This window comes from Myxocyprinus asiaticus, chromosome 31, assembly GCF_019703515.2.
Source record: "Myxocyprinus asiaticus isolate MX2 ecotype Aquarium Trade chromosome 31, UBuf_Myxa_2, whole genome shotgun sequence".
Lineage (NCBI taxonomy): Eukaryota > Metazoa > Chordata > Actinopteri > Cypriniformes > Catostomidae > Myxocyprinus > Myxocyprinus asiaticus.
The window spans coordinates 33,221,157-33,239,794 of NC_059374.1; the positions used below are offsets into that span (position 1 = coordinate 33,221,157).

Genomic DNA, 18,638 nt, shown 5'->3' on the forward strand with positions numbered 1-18,638 from the left:
CACAAATGTCCCTGTCTTGTCTGTCGTTTGGCATGAGCATGTGTTGCCTTTGCCTTTGTCTCTGGCAATATGCGCTCGTGTCATTCGGGTGTTTGTGTCTGTGAGAGCATGTGGCTTTGTTTAGTTTCTGTATTGCCACATCTCTCTCAGTCTTGCGTGTCACCCCGCCTCCTTGTCTCCTAATAATTAGTTAATTGGTTTCACCTGTCCCTTGTTAACCTGTTTCATTTCTATCCCTTTATTAGCTCCTCCTGTATGCTGTCCTGTGCTGGATTATTTCACTTCATTCGTTACTCCTGTCGTCATGTGCTCGTGTTTGTTGTCTGCATTCTTTGTCAGTTCTGTAATTATTGTGTTTATTTTAGTTTGGTTTTGTTTAGTTTTTTCTCCATTGAGAGTGTTTTTTTTTTTGCATGTTTTCTGTTTTTATTTAATAAATGGTCATTGTTGCCTATCTGCACTTGGGTCCTTCCTTCAAACACCCCATTCCGTGACAATCTGAATATTCTCTGCATTTGACGTAAACAGTCATGCGCACAACACTTACGATAAGCTGGTAAGAATGCTGGTAAATGTGTTTACATGCAACATGAAATCGGAGTATAGGCAAAAATCTACCATGTTTAAACCATTTATGACCTTACCCCCATAAAAATGTTGTTTAAGGTATTAAGATGCAAACACAATTTGTCAGCATATTAAGCATATTTAGTATAAGAACATGCATGTAAACGCACTAAGTGTGCACAATCCATTCTCAGTGAACTACTCTTCTATGTTTGTAAAAATGTATAAGCAACCTATAACAACTTATAAGATTTTTTACATTTCGATTATTTAGATTGGTTTATGTGAATGTGACTTTTACTAGTACTGTCCTTCTCTCCATGGGGTAGGTTAACAGGAACTCCTCCTTAAAGCTGTTCTTTGAACAATGATCATATTAATCATGTTCACTTTTTATCCTACATACTTCAGAGAAAACATGGTTTGTCTCTGTAAATTATCTCTGTAGATTTGAAAGCTTCCTGATATTAAATCAACCCAAAAGAAATGCAGTTGTGTTCTGTTGAGTCATACACCGCATCCCTCCCTACCATCTAAAATCATTATGCAACTTTAAGAAGTCTTAATCTCGGCATCAAGCTCTGGCACAAACTACAAATGCAGCTCTACACTATAATCTTGCAGAAGGCAGACATAAAAACATGTGGGAAGAAAGATAGAGTTTTCTTGAACCAGAGCTAAATGAATGGGCAACATTTCAAATGGAGTCCATCTGCATGCCCATTGCTCTTCAATATGGAGCTGACAATATGCATCCTTGAACAGTATGTCAAGTTTATAGTGACACCAAACTCAATCACAAAAATAATGAGTATCCAACATATGGAAGCTCAGAGAGACAATGCATTATTATTTGTCTGTATTGCTGTCTCGATTCAAGACTTATTTTTATTCAAGTTCTCTTCAGTTTCACCTCGAAAAAACAAAACAGAAAAATAACCGTAAACTTTAGGGCATGGTATTTCCACAACCCTGCATCACCAGTCACCATTTCACTTTCATTGTATGGAAAAAATATTAAATGAAAGTGAATATGACTAACATACTGCCTAACATCTTCTTTTGTGTTCCATGGAAGAAAGAAAGTCAGATGAGTTTGGTACAACATGAGGGTGAGTAAATGAGGACAGAGTTTTAATTTTTGGGTGAAATATCCCTTTAAGTATGCAGTACAGGACTATGTGCTTGAAATGTGTTGGCCGAGCATTCATGTCTGAATTTGTACAGTAAATTACAAATACAGTAAAACCTGGGAATCTCTAACATGGATGATGATATAAATCTAACTGGATCCCCTAAACCTTAACTTCTCTAGAGAACATCTGCTTCCTCTTGTCCAGGCTGACCTAGATTCTCAGAAGACAGGATCTTAATAACAGGCTCTAGACAGACAGTCTCCGACACTCATTTTGCTCTCTCCGGATATTCCCTCCCCATCTCTTTCTCCAACTAGTCCATAATCATAGCTTTATTGCCCAAGCACACCTTCACGGCCTGACATCAGGCAGTATATTAGTGAGTCTGATGCTGAGGTACAAGAGTTCTCATGTTTTACAGTTTCAATAACTCACAAGTAGGTCCTCCTGTATGCATGCAAGGCTGATTTATGCTGAATCCAGCAGCAATTACCGCAGCATGAGAAAACACGTCCACAGCAGACTCATCAATGTAAAGATTTCCTAAATATGAAGTTGCCAGCTGATTCTGTTTACCAGGCTCTCATTTCTTAACTAATACTGCTTTCAACCTCTCCACCAGACACCATTTGTATTATTTCAGCCAACAGCCAAACCACATGCACAACATTGTGGGATATCATAGGTAGCAAAGGATACATTTATGCAGCCTTCAGACCAGATGAAGGCATCTCAGTAAACATCAGGCTGTCTTAAAAGGTCGGATTTCTTAGGTTTTGGACACAGCCTGTATGTAAATGTGTGTGCATTTCTTTGTGCTTGTATTGATCTGATCTCTTTCTGTCTCTCTGAACAAGCACTTACAAAATTACAACATTACATTATAAACACTTATTGAAGTAAGATTTTTTTTACAATGACAGCAAGGCTTTACAATGACAACACCCTTCAGGTTCAAGATGTCTAATCATCTATCTATCTATCTATCTATCTGTCCATCCGTCCGTCTGTCCGTACGTACGTACATACATAATTTATGATCTCTGCTGGGGAAAAACTTCTTAGCAGTGGGTGAAACCTTTTATTTTTTTTAAAAAAAAGCTATTGCTACAACAAATTTCAGTTTTGCACTTCTATTTTGTTAAAAACTATAAAGCACCACTGCACAGTCCAGTCTAACTAGACTATTTTTACATGTCTGTGCGTGCTCTGAGTACTCTAAGTAGGTGGCAGCTCAATAATCTGACAAAGTGATGTCTTTTCTAAAAACAATCGATCAGGTTTCAAATGTATGCATCATTTGTGAAGGTGAACGAGCACTGCTGTCAGACAGTAGCTTCAGGCGATGTTTTCACTCGTTCCCTCCTTTTTTTTTCTTTTTCTTTTTCCCCCTTGCTGAAATTCTTGACATCAGCCAAGAATCTAGATTGGAAAACAAGATAACAATGAAGATGCAAACAAAGCCGGTTTCCACAAAGCAGTGCTGTCCACCATCCTGTGTGTTTATGCTTGACAATTCAACCATATGAAATTGGATCAACCTGCAAACCGATACGTGTAAGAGGCTTCCAATTGTCGCCTTGAATATCAAGAGCTGAGGTAAGCCTGAGATAAGTGCTAAAAAAAACATCTTGCAGACTATTTTTGTATGTCTGGCAGCTAGAGTCTCGTGAAACTGAAAATGAATGAATGAATCAATCAATCAATCAATCATCCATCCATCCACCCATCCATCATTGTCTGTCTGTCTGTCTGTCTGCCTGCCTGCCTGTCTGTCTGTCTGTCTGTCTGTCTATCTATCTATCTATCTATCTATCTATCTATCTATCAAACAGTCTAGCACTTTCTCTAACCTCACTCCACTATAAAAGGAACAAATAAAGAGTCAAGGCATTCTTTTCCTTACTTTTATGTTCTGGGGCCACATGTTAATGGGTGACAGGAGAGAGGGTTTTACAGGGGGCCAATGTGTGTGGCTCCAGATGCTTATTACAGAAGTGTTAAACTGTCAGCCCCCTTCTATCTCAGCCAAGAACCCATCCAAAATTGACTTGTGACCTTGTTTTTATTGCAGCCCTTAATTTGTACAGAGGGTACATACTCTAAATAAACTTGATTTTTCGATGTTAAAATACTTTCTCCTACTCCAGCAACAACTGTAAGTAATTCATTTATTAGTTGATTTTACCGAAAAGTGCAAACATTATGGCGCTATCAAAATCTTACTCTGTTTATTTGAGCATCCCAGCCTGTCCGACACAACAACACTGGCTAAACCAATGGCTTAAGTTTAGGTCTAAGGCCTACATGCCGAAACGCATTGGTTAATGTTTTTCATTTTAAATTTAATAAAGGTTTTCACTGCAAGTGTTGCTGGATTCCTCTGTGCCATTCCTGTTGTTTCTATCCATGCACCTTGTGAGTGGGTAAAGTAGCACCAGATCTAATTCTACAATGTAAGATGAGGGGAGTGTTTGGAAAACCTGTCATTATTTTTGCAATTCCATTTTGTGATGCTAGTGGAAATTTGTAGGAAAGAAATGAAAACACACATTTGCACAATCAGACTTTTGACCCTAAGGGGGCTTTCACACTGGCAGTTTAGTCTGAAACAGAGCACGGTTCACATGAATAGTTGGTAATGTGAAAGCTGTTTTGTGAATAGGGGAGCGGACCACAGTACCGAACCCGAGACTACCTGTAGGAGGTGGTCTGAGTTCGGTTGCACTGGGACTGTGGCGCGGTTCGCATGAGTGCGAAAGCAACCTGCACTCTGGTCCGCACTTGTTCAGGAAGTAAAATGACTTGTGCATGCGTTTTTGCCTATTTAAGCATGATGACATCATCAGTTGCACAAAAACAAACACACATACGTGCATCATGAGTGGCAGGGAAACGTTTCGGGACACAGAAAAGGTGAGGTGCTTTTTATATATATGTGAGTGAGTGAGTGTGCAACCAACAAAGATCAGATATAGTCACCTTCCCCTGGACATGTAAAACTGCTGAATTACAGCACGCGAAGGACAGAGGCGCAAGTGTCGTTCACTCTGGTGTGCATAATGACACAAAATTAATATAATGACCCGCACTGTGCTTTCCATCATGTGCACGTTTGTGATGATGCAAGTTGATGACGTAAATGCACCGGAGTTCGACAGAATCATACAAGAGTCTGAAACCAGACCAACGCAGCGGGGGGGCACCAGGAACAATCACGCTCGGATTCGGACCGAGGCAAACGTGCACAGTGTGAAAACCACCTAAATCTCATCGCTAATGAGATCTAGCCCTAGTGACAACTTCCCTGTGTGACTAACCCTTAACATAAAAGCCCCTAAGCAAACTATCTTAACACAATAGATCCACTACAATTTGAGCCACTTCATATCACTGCCCAAATGCTTTCTTTCCATGTTTCACTTTATTTACATTTGGAATGACTTTCCAGACAGAATTGCTAATTGGAAATATTTCATGAAGTCCGCCCTCATAAAAATTCTGACACAGAGATTACCATGGCACCACAGCTGTGCTGACGCCTCAAGAGCTAACCCAGGAGTCTCAAACATACTTTGACAAGTAGTGGTTTCGATTACATTGGAAGGACCAACTGTCGGGAATGTCAGATATGCAACCTTTGTCCTCTAAATAGACTCTTTTAAAGGGATTGTTCAAACAAAAATGAAAATTCTGTCATCATTTACATTTACCCTCATGTTGTTACAAACCCAAATGTCTTTCTTCCATGGAACTGAAAAGGTGAATTTTGTAGGATTATCAAGGCTGCCATTTTTTAAATTTTTTTTTATATATAATGAAGGTGAATTGTGACTGGAGCTGTTGAACTCTAAAATTATAAAAATGCATGTACTATAAAAGTACCATAAAGTTAGTATGCAATATTCCAAGTCTTCTGAAGCCATATGATAGCTTTGTGTGACTAACACACCGAAATAAAAGTCTTAAAGTTATTCACTGAAACTCTTTCTTTTAAAGACATCTGTCTCAGCCATAAAAGGCTTGCTATGAAGAGTAATAAAAACATTCATTTTTCAGATTTAATGAGCCATGATTCAATTGAGCAAAGATAGAGGTGCTTCAATCCTTGGGCTGATTTGCCAAATGTTTAGTTTTCCACTAGATTTGTAAAGGAAGATTTGTTTATGTAAAACCAAATTACTTTCTTATGATGATATACATCAAACGTATCAAACTGAATAAACTGAATTTGACAAAGAGTTATGTGTGTGTGTTTAGTATATAAATGCAAATAAATCTTAAACCTCCCACATACTCGATGGCCCATTCTTCCCTATGGATTCAGGCTGAGTCTCATGTAGGTACAAATTAAAATCTGCATTTTTTTGTTAGATCTTTTACCTCCATTCTACACTGTCTGTGCAGGATAAGCATCGCTTACAGGAGATAGCAGGCAGCCAGAGGTGTTACTGAACAAAGAGGCACCGTGGGGAGATATGATAGAGAACAGCACCTGTAACTATGCCTGGAGATGAGTGATAAGAATGCTTTCTGGGGCACAGATGCACACGTGCACACACAGACAGGCACACATGAATGAACACTGTATATCTATATTGGATAGCCCTGTTTTGATGCATATTTAATGCCATATTGGACAAAATACATTAAAATGGATTTTATTGGTCTCTATCTAGGTTGTTTATTATTTAATATAAAATATTTCTGGAAAATAAATATGATCTGAATATGAATCAGATTAATATAAATATATTAATACGTGCTGTATGATTTTTTTTCATCTGTGGAACACAGAAGAGAGCTTTCGCAGAATTTCAAAGCTGCACTTTTTCATACAACAAAAACGGAGGTTGATTCACACTGCCAAGCTCCAAAAAGGACAAAACAGCCCTATGAATGTACTATAAAAGTATAAGTCAATGTGACTCATAAGCTACATTCTAAGTCTTCTGAAACCATACGATCACTGTTAAAATTTTAATCTTGACAAGCACACTCCCTCTCCATAAAAATCTGAGTTTGTTCAGGCATAGCATACTTCTATTCAAAAGGTTTTGACAGGTTGCTCTTTCAAGGATAAAAAAAAATAAAAAATCTAAAACACCACACTGGAATAATAATGATCTCTCTACAGAAAAAAATTATCAATTCTCTCCACCCTAAGGTAAGCCTCCATTCTTTGCTCTCATGCTTCATGAATTATGGCTGGAAAATAATTTCAAGGCTTGCTGTGGTGTTCAATAAATCCCATGAATCGAGATTAAACATTCAGTGTGATCTTCCCTTCATATTTCTGAGCCAGGTCGCAACGGGACTGTGTTAAAACAAAGCCTCATACAGGTTCCCAGACATCAACGTCAAATGGAAGCACCTGACAAAACAAATTTTCACCTACCAGCAGCAAATTTCCCCAAAGTTTTAAAAGAATCCTTTGTTTTATAAGACAGCTTGCCAAAAAATCTATAGAGAAATTCATCAATATTTTAAAACCCTTAAAAAGTCAATTAGATTTTTGTGTGCATTGCTTAAAAAATTCTAAAACACTGCTGCTCAAGTTAAATTCATGTGATTTCAATTATTTTAAAAGTTATGCAACTATTGCAAACTGTTACAATAGTTTTTTTTCACTATGTGCATGATGAATGAACAGGATTAAATCCAGTTACCATGGAATTTAAAGGTAAAATTTGTAATCTCTGGACCAAACTGACTTCTATTGTATATGGATAGTCCCGCCCCAAATTCATGCTATAGGTTGAGCCAATGTTGCTGTGTCAGGCTAGTCAGGATGCTCAAACGTTACAATGTTTTGATAGCACCACAGAACCACAGTGTTTATACTTTTCGGGGAAATCAACCTAGGAATGCCTTACTTACAGTTGTCTCTGCACATCAAAATAAAGAGGAGATTCTCAACTTCAAGCTGCACAATACTTCATTTAATTTATAAGCTGACACAACATAAACAAATCCAACACACTGAGGCATCTCACCATCATCTGCATCAGGCAGAATTGTGACTCTGGCAGTGGGAAACTCCTGACCAAGTCGGCCGCCCATGGGCATGCTGAGGGTGACATTAAAGCTTTCCTCCGGCTCATAGAGTGAGTCATCGATGACGACCACGCGGCACAGCTTCTCCGTCTCACCCTTATCGAAACGCAGCACGCTGTGGTGTTCCTCTGGTCGGGAAATGTAGTCAGAATAGGAGAGCACCGTGGTGGGGACCGTGCCCTTGGCTGTACCTGCATGGATAAGGTATGATAAGGATAAATTGAAGATTAGAGTTAGTTTTGAGTGAAATTTAACTGAGATTAGCTCCAAATTCAATCTCACGGCTTTAATCAGGGATATATGCCAAGCTAAAATGCAAACATTTAATTAAAGGTGCTGTAAGTGATGCTAGCCGTTCTGGAACATCCAGCAGACTAAAGCCATTAGCCATTGAATTAGACATGCCCCCTCTTTCCAAAAATATGCATACACACAGAGTTGCTTGGAGATTGCTGTAATCAATGGAACTGATCACAGTTTTATGTCATCATAAAGTTCTAATGGAAATATCAGTAAGCAGAGTCCAAAACTGACAATTCCCCAGGCACCATATGAGTAAAAATTGGCTTTAGTGAGTAAATAAAATGCTAGTATCCCATAACTTCATTAGGAACTGAAACAAACTACATAGTTTAAGTCAAACTGTATGATTGACAGTCTAACCTTTAAACCAAAGACAACATCTGTCGTAACTCCTGCATCTTCTAGGATGTTTAAAACAAATATTTGCCTGCAGAACTCCATGTGGCAGCATTTGTGGTATATTCCTTGCATTAAGCTATCTAAATGGTAAATTCAGTTGCCAAAAGTTAATTCTGGAATCTGACTGGAAGTTAAAATAATAATTTACCTTGTTGTGTGAAGCACACAACCATGAATTCTTGACTGACATCTCCAGACCTTTGAACAGGAATCAGAAGTTCTCCAATATCTTCCTCAATAGAGTACATAGCTGAAGGGATGAACACGGTCGATTCTAGAAACAAAAAGTATCTCACAATTAAAATGCATTCGACAATTACAATGCAAACAATAATAAAACTTCTTTATAGTGATATTCAAGAGGAAAGGTTTTAAACATAACCTAAATCAGCATTGGATGAGGAGCTTCAAGGGTCCAGGTGGATTCAGGGCCCTCACTTTCTGTCAAAACTTGACATTTATTCTCAAGTAATGTCCTCAGATACCCTAAACTTTAAAAATGCATGTCTAACTTAAGCTTCAGTGTGCAGTTTATTTAAATATGTGATTGATCTTTTACAGTTTCAGTCAAACACCTCAAGAGTTGTGTGGTAAATTGACAGACTTCGAACACTCCCCAAATTTCATTATAAGTAATCCTCAACTGCTGTCTCATTGTAGTAGGAGAGATAAAAATGAATACCCTTATCAGCAGAGTTTGAGAATATTTTACACAGCCAGTGGCAAAAACAATGACAAGAATTCTAGTAGCAGTGAAAACATTGGAGAGAGCATGAAAGTTAATACTATGGTGCATCAAACTCTTATGTATTTGTGGGCTCATAACTTCTGCCAACTTCACAGTCACCATTTCAAATAAATGAATCCCCTTTATCCATATGAGGCTTGACCTTCAGGGAATATTAATACTATGAAAGTTAATACTATGGTGCATCAAACTCTTATGTATTTGTGGGCTCATAACTTTTGCCAGCTTCACGGTCACCATTTAAAATAAATGAATCCCCTTTATCCATATGAGGCTTGACCTTCAGGGAATATTGACACAACATGTAGTTGAGCAACCCTCTGAGGAAATACAATTAAGTGCAATTTTCTGTCTGAATAATGCATGAAAACTTGATTTGATGCTTTTTTCAAATCTGCATGAAGCCTTTTCGCACTTAGACACAGAAAATAATTAAATCAGACTTAACCTATAAGACTATGGTATGATGTTGCTTTTATTTCCTTGTGCAAAGGCATAACACAAGTGTATCTCTGCGACCTATAATGTGTTAAATGAGGACAGTGTATTTCAAGCTTAACTAAACTTTGTAATGTCATCCTCTTAAGTAAACATTGCTCTTTGACAACTGTGGCTAAATATTTGTTAAAGCCAATACAGTTCATAAGAAATTATACACAGCCTAGTTCAAATACTTAATAAATATTTAACCTTTTAATATTGTATTAATTTTATTTCACTTATATTCTTCTATGTATGAAGTATTTATATACACTCACTGAGGACTTTATTAGTAACACTATGGTCCTAATAAAGTGCCCAACGTGGTCTTCTGCTGTTGTAGCCCATCCAAGGTTCGATGTGTTGTGCATTCTGAGATGCTCTTCTGTTCAAATGTATAAAGTGGTTATCTGAGTTACAGTAGCCTTTCTGACAGCTCGAACCAGTCTGGCCATTCTCCATTGACCTCTCTCATCAACAAGGAGTTTCCGTCCGCGGAACTGCCGCTCACTGGATGTTTTTGGTTTTTGGCACCATTCTAGAGACATTCAACTCTAGAGACTGTTGTGCATGAAAATCCCAGGAGATCAGCAGTTAAAGAAATACTCAAACCAGCCCATCTGGCACCAACAATCATGCCATGGTCGAAATCACTGAGATCAAATTTTTCCCCATTCTGATGGTTGATGTGAACATTAACTGAAACTCCTGATCCATATCTGAATTATACATGCCACACGATTGGCTGATTAGATAAATCACATGAATAAGTAGGTGTACAGGTGTTCCTAACAAAGGGCTCAGTGAGTGTACAGTGTACGTACATTATGTATTTGGGAGAACACTAATTGTATATGCAACTTACAAAATTATAAAACTGTATCGGAACCATGGTATAGTGATGATATCAGATGGTAATACCATAGTAATTTGATGTATACTATAAATTAATAAATTATTATCATATTCATATACCATGATATTTAAATGGATACCATAGTATTACCATGTTACATGACCAAAAACATGGTAATACCATAGTACCATGTTTAAAAATATGGTAATTCTATGTTACTTTTTGCATTGTAAGTGTAATAGTAATCATAGGTACGTGGGTATCAATAATCTTTCCTGTGAATGCCAATGTCATGGGATTGATTCCCAGGAAGCACACATACTGAATACACCAAACGGATTAATGTATCAATTGATGTATAGTTGAATTGTCCAAAAAAAATAAAAACATTAAATTCATCATTGTGAAAGGAACGTTTGGGCTATAAACTATAATGTTTAAAGGGAAATCAGGTCTGAGATTGCTTTGTATAGGCGGTGTTAGTCTTATTTCGGGTTATTCACTGTGATCAGCTTTCAGACAACAAAGAACTGCTCTTGCTAGGTCAGCCGTAAATCCTGCCAAAACTTCAGAGGCATGAGTTGTCTGTTTTGATGAGGAGGTACCAGGATGTTATTCAGATGTTCTGGAGATATTATGCTATGATTACAATGTACAGAAGGGTGACAGCTGTGAAGTCCGCCCCCTCCGGCACTCCCTCTCAACCTTTTCAGTCTTATCTTTGTCTAGTTGGTTCACTTTGTCTTATACTCAAGTTATTACTATGATGTATGTATCCTGCCTCCAAGGAACACAACCAGCCATGAACCAAACAAGCCTCTAATTTACAGTATATAAAATATGTAATATTTCTCAATTGATTACATGACTCTACCTTTGCAGTCAACATGAAATTAAAAGAAACCCTGTTTACATTCTTAATACACATTCTTGGTCTTAATGTGACCAAATACATCAATGCAGGTAATTCTAAAGAAAAAAAAAATATTCGTAACCTTCAAAACATGCTCTGTCCTCTTATTTTTCAACCCCTTCTCTCCACCCACCAGGCTCCATTCTGGTATGTAATGCCCACTTTTCATTAGCCAACCAATTACTGATGGATTAAATCAAGTCCAGCCATTTGCTTTTTCTTCTTGAATATTTTGTCGGAAGTGGGTTGTGAATGCATTTACATTTATATTTACGCATTTGGCAGACACTTTTATCCAAAGCGATTTACAGTTCATTCAAGGTACTGTAATAACAGTATTTTATCATTTTGTGTATTCTCTCATGTACCCATGATCTTGACATTGATAGCACCATGCTCTGCCAGGTGAGCTACAGTAACCCCGGAATGCAGTTACATGTTAACTTTAATATTAGTCATTATAGTTGATAGTTTTGATACTTGCCTAATATCAGAAACATCTCTATTACATATTAACAATGTCCTTAGTAAGGATACCCCAGAATGATTGGTAGACTAAACATAACTCCTACTTTAGACTAAACACATTTCATGTTATAGCAACATTTCTTACAGTTGGTTGAAGTTTGAGTTTGTTTGTTTGAAGTTGAAGCTTGTTAGGATAAGTTAGGCTTTTGAACCCTAATGGTGCTGATTTCTGTTGCTACCTTCAGTGCACCACAATTCTCAGCACCTGGGACCCTTGTTTTTCTTTTTTTGTGAGCTCACCATCTTCAGGGTCAACAATTTCCACTGTTGCTGTCTCTGGGAACTCCAGTGCCCCCATGACAGGCTCTGAGAGAACAATCTGGAAGGTCTCTGACTGCTCGTACAGGCTGTCCGACAAGATGCGCACCTTCCAGGTAGCACTGGTCTGCCCTGGGTTAAACTGGACTTGTTTCTGTGTCTTCCCTTGGAAATCTTTGTCCTTCTCAGCTGTGCCATCGTTAGTGCCGATACCTTTGGAATGAAGAAATAAAATTGTTATTTCTTAACTCCAGACATTTGGTGAGCAGACTTTAAAGCGAGTACATCAATTTAAGCTGTAGTGTCAACTTCAGAATTGAGAGTAGCTGATAAAATTACTTCTTATAAAATAATTTCAAGGTCATTACTGTAATAATATTGCTGAAAAAGTAATTTTAAACAATGTCAACTGTGCTTTAAAATGTCAAAATCAGTCATGTAACAGTTACATACATATTTACAGTACTTTGTAGTAAAAAGAAAATAAATATCTTTTTACAGTGCTTTGGAGTAAAAAGAAAATAACATTTTACAGACTTACATTTGGAAAAAAAAAAGACTGTTTTTTGTGTCATCTTGACAAAATGCTTTAAGTGTACTGGACTTCTTTCAAGAGACTGGCAAAAAATAACTGTTTATATGACCTCTTCCATACTGCTATAAATCACAGTTGAGAGCTTTGTTAGAGATGTTGCAGTTCACGTGACACAACCGTTCTGTAATAAAAGTAGTGTGCCTTCAAAGAGAGTGATGTGTCAATCTATGGAAGGAGGAATAAAATAAAGACATCTCTGAAGGTTAGTGCTTCAACATCTTTTGGAAGATGAGCTTGACACGGTCCCACTGGTGGTTATATCTGACCACTTGGCCCTTTAACCGTGCCAGCATGGCACATTCACAACAAGGGTTCCAGGAGGGCTATGTCAGTTAGCGAGCAACTGCACAGCATGTGGTCTCCGTTCAATAACAAAACTTCCTGCCCACCAGAGATCTTAAAGGTCACAAACAAAAATATGAGAAATTAACATATCCACAAATAAATAAATAATTCTGAGAAGAAAAAAACATTAAGAATAAATTGAAATGGGCAAGGGAAAGGGTGGTGGGGGAGGGTAACTATGGAAACATGCAATCTGTGAGTGCTAGTGATGTGCTTGGGCAAAGAAGGAGAAATTGGGTTGCCAAAGGGAAAAAAAGTGAAACTGGGGGAGAAAGTGAAAAATCTAAATAATAACTGAATAAAAATCATCATTTCAAAGACTTGCTCATCTCCCCACTTCAATGCAGGAAGTTTTTTGAAGAAGGCCCAGTGAGTGTTGGTGGAGCAGCAGGCCAGCAGCTTGTTTTACAGAGAGGCCCTGGACCAGAACTGAGGTGAGCTTGAGAATGGTGGTCAAACTCTGCATGTGGTTGGGATCATTATCTCTTTGATGAAAACTTTTGGAGGTCTTTCTGTGTGATGCTGTGAGTTTCGAGCAGATGGTTAATGCTTCTTTTCTCCTTCTTCTTAGCTGACTGCAAATGGTCATACCAGGTTGTTGCTGCATACAACCAAGCAAATGGAAAATGCATCAAATTTCCACTCTCCTGAGGATGGTCGATTCCATTCTGCCCCACAGTTCAGATGTCAAGATTATGCTCATGTAAATCTAAATTTTTTCAATAAATATTCTTCTAACAAGCTTCATTATTCTAAAGTACAAGGAATCTTGTTTTTCTTGCAAAAACTTTTATATATAAACATTCTTAAAACAACTTTAATTTACTTGAGAAGCAAAATGAAAAAAAATATATATATTTTGATATTTTAAAGAGGCTCTATTATTCTTTTGGGGATTTTACCTTTCCTTTAGTGTGTAATATTGCTGTTTGTGCATGTAAAAGGTCTGCAAAGTTACAAAGCACAAAGTCCACGTCAAAGGGAGTAACTCTCTCCCACAGAAAACACTGCTCCTGAACTGCCTGAAAGGCCTGGTTTGCAGTCACTATGTAACACATTTGCATAATGCCCCTAAGGGCTACTTTGGTTATGGTAAGGGGCGTTACATTTTCAACACGCACTCTAAGCGGTTGACTAATCACAACAGACTGGGCCAGCTGACCAATCAGAGCAGACTGGGCTTTTCGGAAAGGGGGGCTTTAAAGAGACAGGAGCTAAAACAGAGCCTTTCAGAGAGAGGGTGAAAATATGTGCTGCAGCAATGTACAGTATGAGAAAAATAATGTATTTTTTGAACATTAAAGCATGTAAACCTATTCTAGTAGACCCCCAAAATACAATTATGAACCTGTAAATGAGCATAATATGGGATCTTTAACAAAATTTAGTATCATTTATGCTTATAACAAGAAAAAAACTCTTTGCCAATGGGGTAAGAAAAAAACTTGATTCAAAGGGAACACACCTTTATTTTTCTCGCCCTTGGCAAATTAGTTTTATTCTTGTTCTAAGCATAAACCCCACTACATTTTGTTAGATTGCTTTTAAAATAAGCCTTTATATCTTATGTCATTCTTATTCTCAAGTAGTATTCTTGTTTTAAGGATGTTTTACCAGAAAATAAGACAAAAATCATTTTTAACATGTGATGACTGTATAGCACTGATATTGATACTTCATTTTCTTCCAGTACTTTTATTTTATGCTGGTTTATTTCCTTTGCAGCACTTTCTTAATCAACATTTTGTCTTGTTTTCCAGATAAAATATATATACATCCTTAAAACAGCATAAATTTACTCGAGAAGCAAAATTGCTTGAGATATTAAGACTTGTTTCAAGTGAATAAATCTTTTTCAAATTAAGATGAATATTTTTCTCTCTCCAGTGGCAAATAGTATTTTTTCTTGTTTTAAGCATACCTCTAATGAAATTTAGCAAAGTTTAAAGAAATATTCAAGTTTCGATACAAGTTAAACTCAATCAGCAGTATTTGTGGGGTAATGTTGATAATTTGAAATACTACAAAAATTAATTTAGACTCTACCCTCATTTTCTTTAAAAAAAAAAATTAAATCTGGGTTATAAATCACTTTTAATGGAAGTGAATATGGCCAATCTGTAAACATTAAAATACTCACTATTTTAAAAGTACAGCTACTGAATGTAAACAGTATGAGTGTTAACATCAGTGAGATAAAATCGTTTGCTAGCCTTTTCTGTGTAAAGTTATTTCCAATTTTACAACTTCGTTACCATGACGATGTTATGCCGTAAACACTAAATCCCTAAAACGAACATAAACATTATGATTTAAAAACTTTACTGCTCAAATAACAAATTTTTACATAAGAATTAAAGTGTGCTTTTATAAAATGATAAGCTTAACATTTCTGTGTTTAAACCTTCCAAAAATTGACTCCATTCACTTCCATTGTAAGTGCCTCGCTTTAACCTTGATTTTTGCTTTTTTTTAAAGAAAAGATGAAACGAGTCTAAATTACTTTCTGTGGTAATCAACATAATGCTACAAATGCTGCTGACTGAACGTAACTTTTATTGAACCCGGAATATTCCTTTAAGAAAAATAAGTCTTATTATCTTATGCAGTTTTCCTTCTCAAGTAAATTTACCTTGTTTTCAGGATGTTCAGATATTTTTGCTGGGAACAAGACAAAAATACTGAGGTTTAGTTAGTTAAAAAACTATTTCAATACACTAAAAGTGTAAACAGAAGAACCTGGTTGTTGAATCTAGGATTAACTAAAACCATAATGGGGAACTAAAAGGAGGGTCAGTCTTAATGACTGGTCAAACAGAGATTATAAACTGACAATCCCGGGTGATCTTTGTTCTTTGAACCAGGCTGACTCCTCTGACTCCATTGGGCAACTCTGATTACAAGCTAGCCTGAAGGTTTGGCTCTGGTTCTTTCACCTCCACAGTCATAAATAAGATAACATGTATTATATTTTAATCCATAATATAGGCTATGATGTAAAGCCGCTACATAAGCTACACGAAAGTGTAAAGGTTAATAATGAATGAATATTTCCTCAACAATGCAACAACAATTCATCATTATATAGTCTGTTTTCCTTATAAACCTTTGCTCTTCCCATTAATTAAGTGCTTTCTGTAGAGATTAGTGAAATACGGCAATGCAATAGCTAAACTTTGATCTATGACTTTTCCCATGAGAGGGTCCTGTCTCCTGGGATTTAAAGTTTTTCTGCTGAGCATGGAAACCCAACGTTTCCCTTTGGGACCGTCAACACAGAGAGATATGTGGGTGGCTGATCTTAATACCATGTTGAACTGTTCTGAGTCAGAAAAACTCTCATAATCATTGTGGATGTGGGTGGAAGCACAGCAATACCATGATTCAAATAAAGTAATCAAATCTGATGACATGAGGGGCAACATCTGTAGAGGTTTAAAAAAAGCCCAAAATTACAGTGGCAGTGAAGTGCAAAACAAAACAACATATCTAAAAACACAACAGCAAATCCAAAGACAAAACAACAATTCAGAAACACATTAACAAATCATTAAACACAACGGCAAATCCGAAAACACAACAGCAAATCAGAAAACACAACAGCAGCTCAGAAAATACAACGGGAAGACAGAAAACACAACAGCAATTCAGTCAAAATGGAAAGGGTAGGTACCATAGCTTCTCACATGATTGGCTGTGTGGATGAGACCTAGTCCTTTCCTCAGGACTGGCTCTCTGCCCACTTGCGCAATTATTTCAAAATTAATTCACAGAGAGCAAAAACAGCGAGCGGGAAAGGTTTTAGGTACGATGATCATTGTGTAAGGACCGTCTAAATGTTCCACAAATTGCACTAAATCGCCGGCATCCAAGAGTTCATTCAATTGACTTGCATATTCTAACATAACAAACACTGTTACTAAAAAAGCATTTTCTCATTCTAATGGTTGCAGTAGACTGCCGGCGTGATGCTCACTTTCTACATTTAAAGCCAGCATGTCCAATTATGAGTACAGTGTTCAATTATTTTTGAAAAAATAGCAATTTTACTAAGATATTATATTCATATTGTAAAGGTTGTAGAAGGCTGCTATTAGATATGCTGATTTACTCTGGGTGAGATTTTCCCAGGATGTGGAATTATACATATACAGTATTCAATATTTTTTTAAATAATAATAATAATAATAATAATAAAACCAATAAAAAAACAATGTAAGTTAGACATTCACACCACCGGCAGCCTACTACAACCTTTGTAATGTAAAAATTACATCTTGATAAATTTTAATGGTGTTTGTTTCTAAAATAATTAGATATACTTGGAAAATCTATACATTGGCAGCAACCGGAACCTTTATAAAACAATTTTTATAGAAGAAGACACGTGAAAAAAATGGAAGAAAGAGAGTCATACAGATTTTAATCAACATTAGGGTGAGTAAATAATGACATAATTGTAATGTTTGGGTAAACTATCCCTTTAACATGGACTTTGCAAACAACCCTGATGGGAAAGTAATCTTAACAACACTTACTAACAAATGAAGTCTCGCCAAGGTAGCCTCGCCGTCTCAAAACCACCTCCAGAAACTTGGCCTCTTCATCCACCTGGTAGAACTCTTTCTCCAGAGAAATCCAAGCCCAGTTTAGTCGGAACTGTTGGTTTTTCAGCTTGTTGCCCCCTACAGAACAAATGGAACAAGCATATTGAACACATACCCTTGTTATGTAGATAACATTTTTAGTACCAAAAGTGCAGTAATGATTTGGATAAGATCAATCTTACATCATAGTATAAAATGTTTGCTGTGTACTGATTCCAACTATATCAATCCAAGTAAAAACATAAAGTTAGACCTGACTCCATTTTTGGCAGAACTATGAAAAGGCTTACTCTTTGAAGTAATAGCTTTAATATGGCCCACTGAGGTTTAATGGAGCTGACTCCTCCAAATTCATAAGGGTACCTGATTCATCTAAAAATGAACAGTGTGATAACAGTCAAAATCTCTGATGCAGCAGTGAGGGAAAGAGCAGGTCTAATTGCTTATTTTCTAATTAAAATAAAAAAGGTTTGTCTGCTTCTTATCTGAGTTAGTCTGTTTTATCATCAGCGTTTAAAGTGTGATTCAAAGTGAGGGCTCACTCCTGGAGGGCATCCCTACCAGTTACAATCTGCACACAAAGACAGCCACACACAAACACATCAAACACATACACACACACACACACACACACACACACACACACACCCCCCCCCCCCCCCCCCAAGATTATAGGTAGTGTAGTTTTTCCCAGGAATTTCACTATTAAACAATTTTGAGAAAATTATTTTGAAATAACATTGACTGATGGCTTCAGCTGAAGCATATACAGTTGATTAACAATCTCACAGTAGTTTTGTCATTCAAGGTTTATAAGTTATCGTTAATAATCAAATCCCCTATGGA

General features: G+C 37.0%; 1 protein-coding gene across 1 annotated transcript in view; it reads right to left on the reverse strand.

Moving 5' to 3' along the window:
* LOC127422165 (FRAS1-related extracellular matrix protein 2-like) overlaps positions 1-18,638 on the reverse strand; it is a 154,119-nt gene that overhangs the window by 41,839 nt on the left and 93,642 nt on the right. Inside the window, exons 4-7 of the mRNA XM_051665502.1 lie at positions 17,724-17,870; positions 12,228-12,458; positions 8,611-8,736; positions 7,700-7,951 (exon numbers count right to left, since the gene is read on the reverse strand). Coding sequence (XP_051521462.1) covers positions 7,700-7,951; positions 8,611-8,736; positions 12,228-12,458; positions 17,724-17,870 — 756 coding nt within the window. The remainder of the gene's footprint in view (positions 1-7,699; positions 7,952-8,610; positions 8,737-12,227; positions 12,459-17,723; positions 17,871-18,638) is intronic.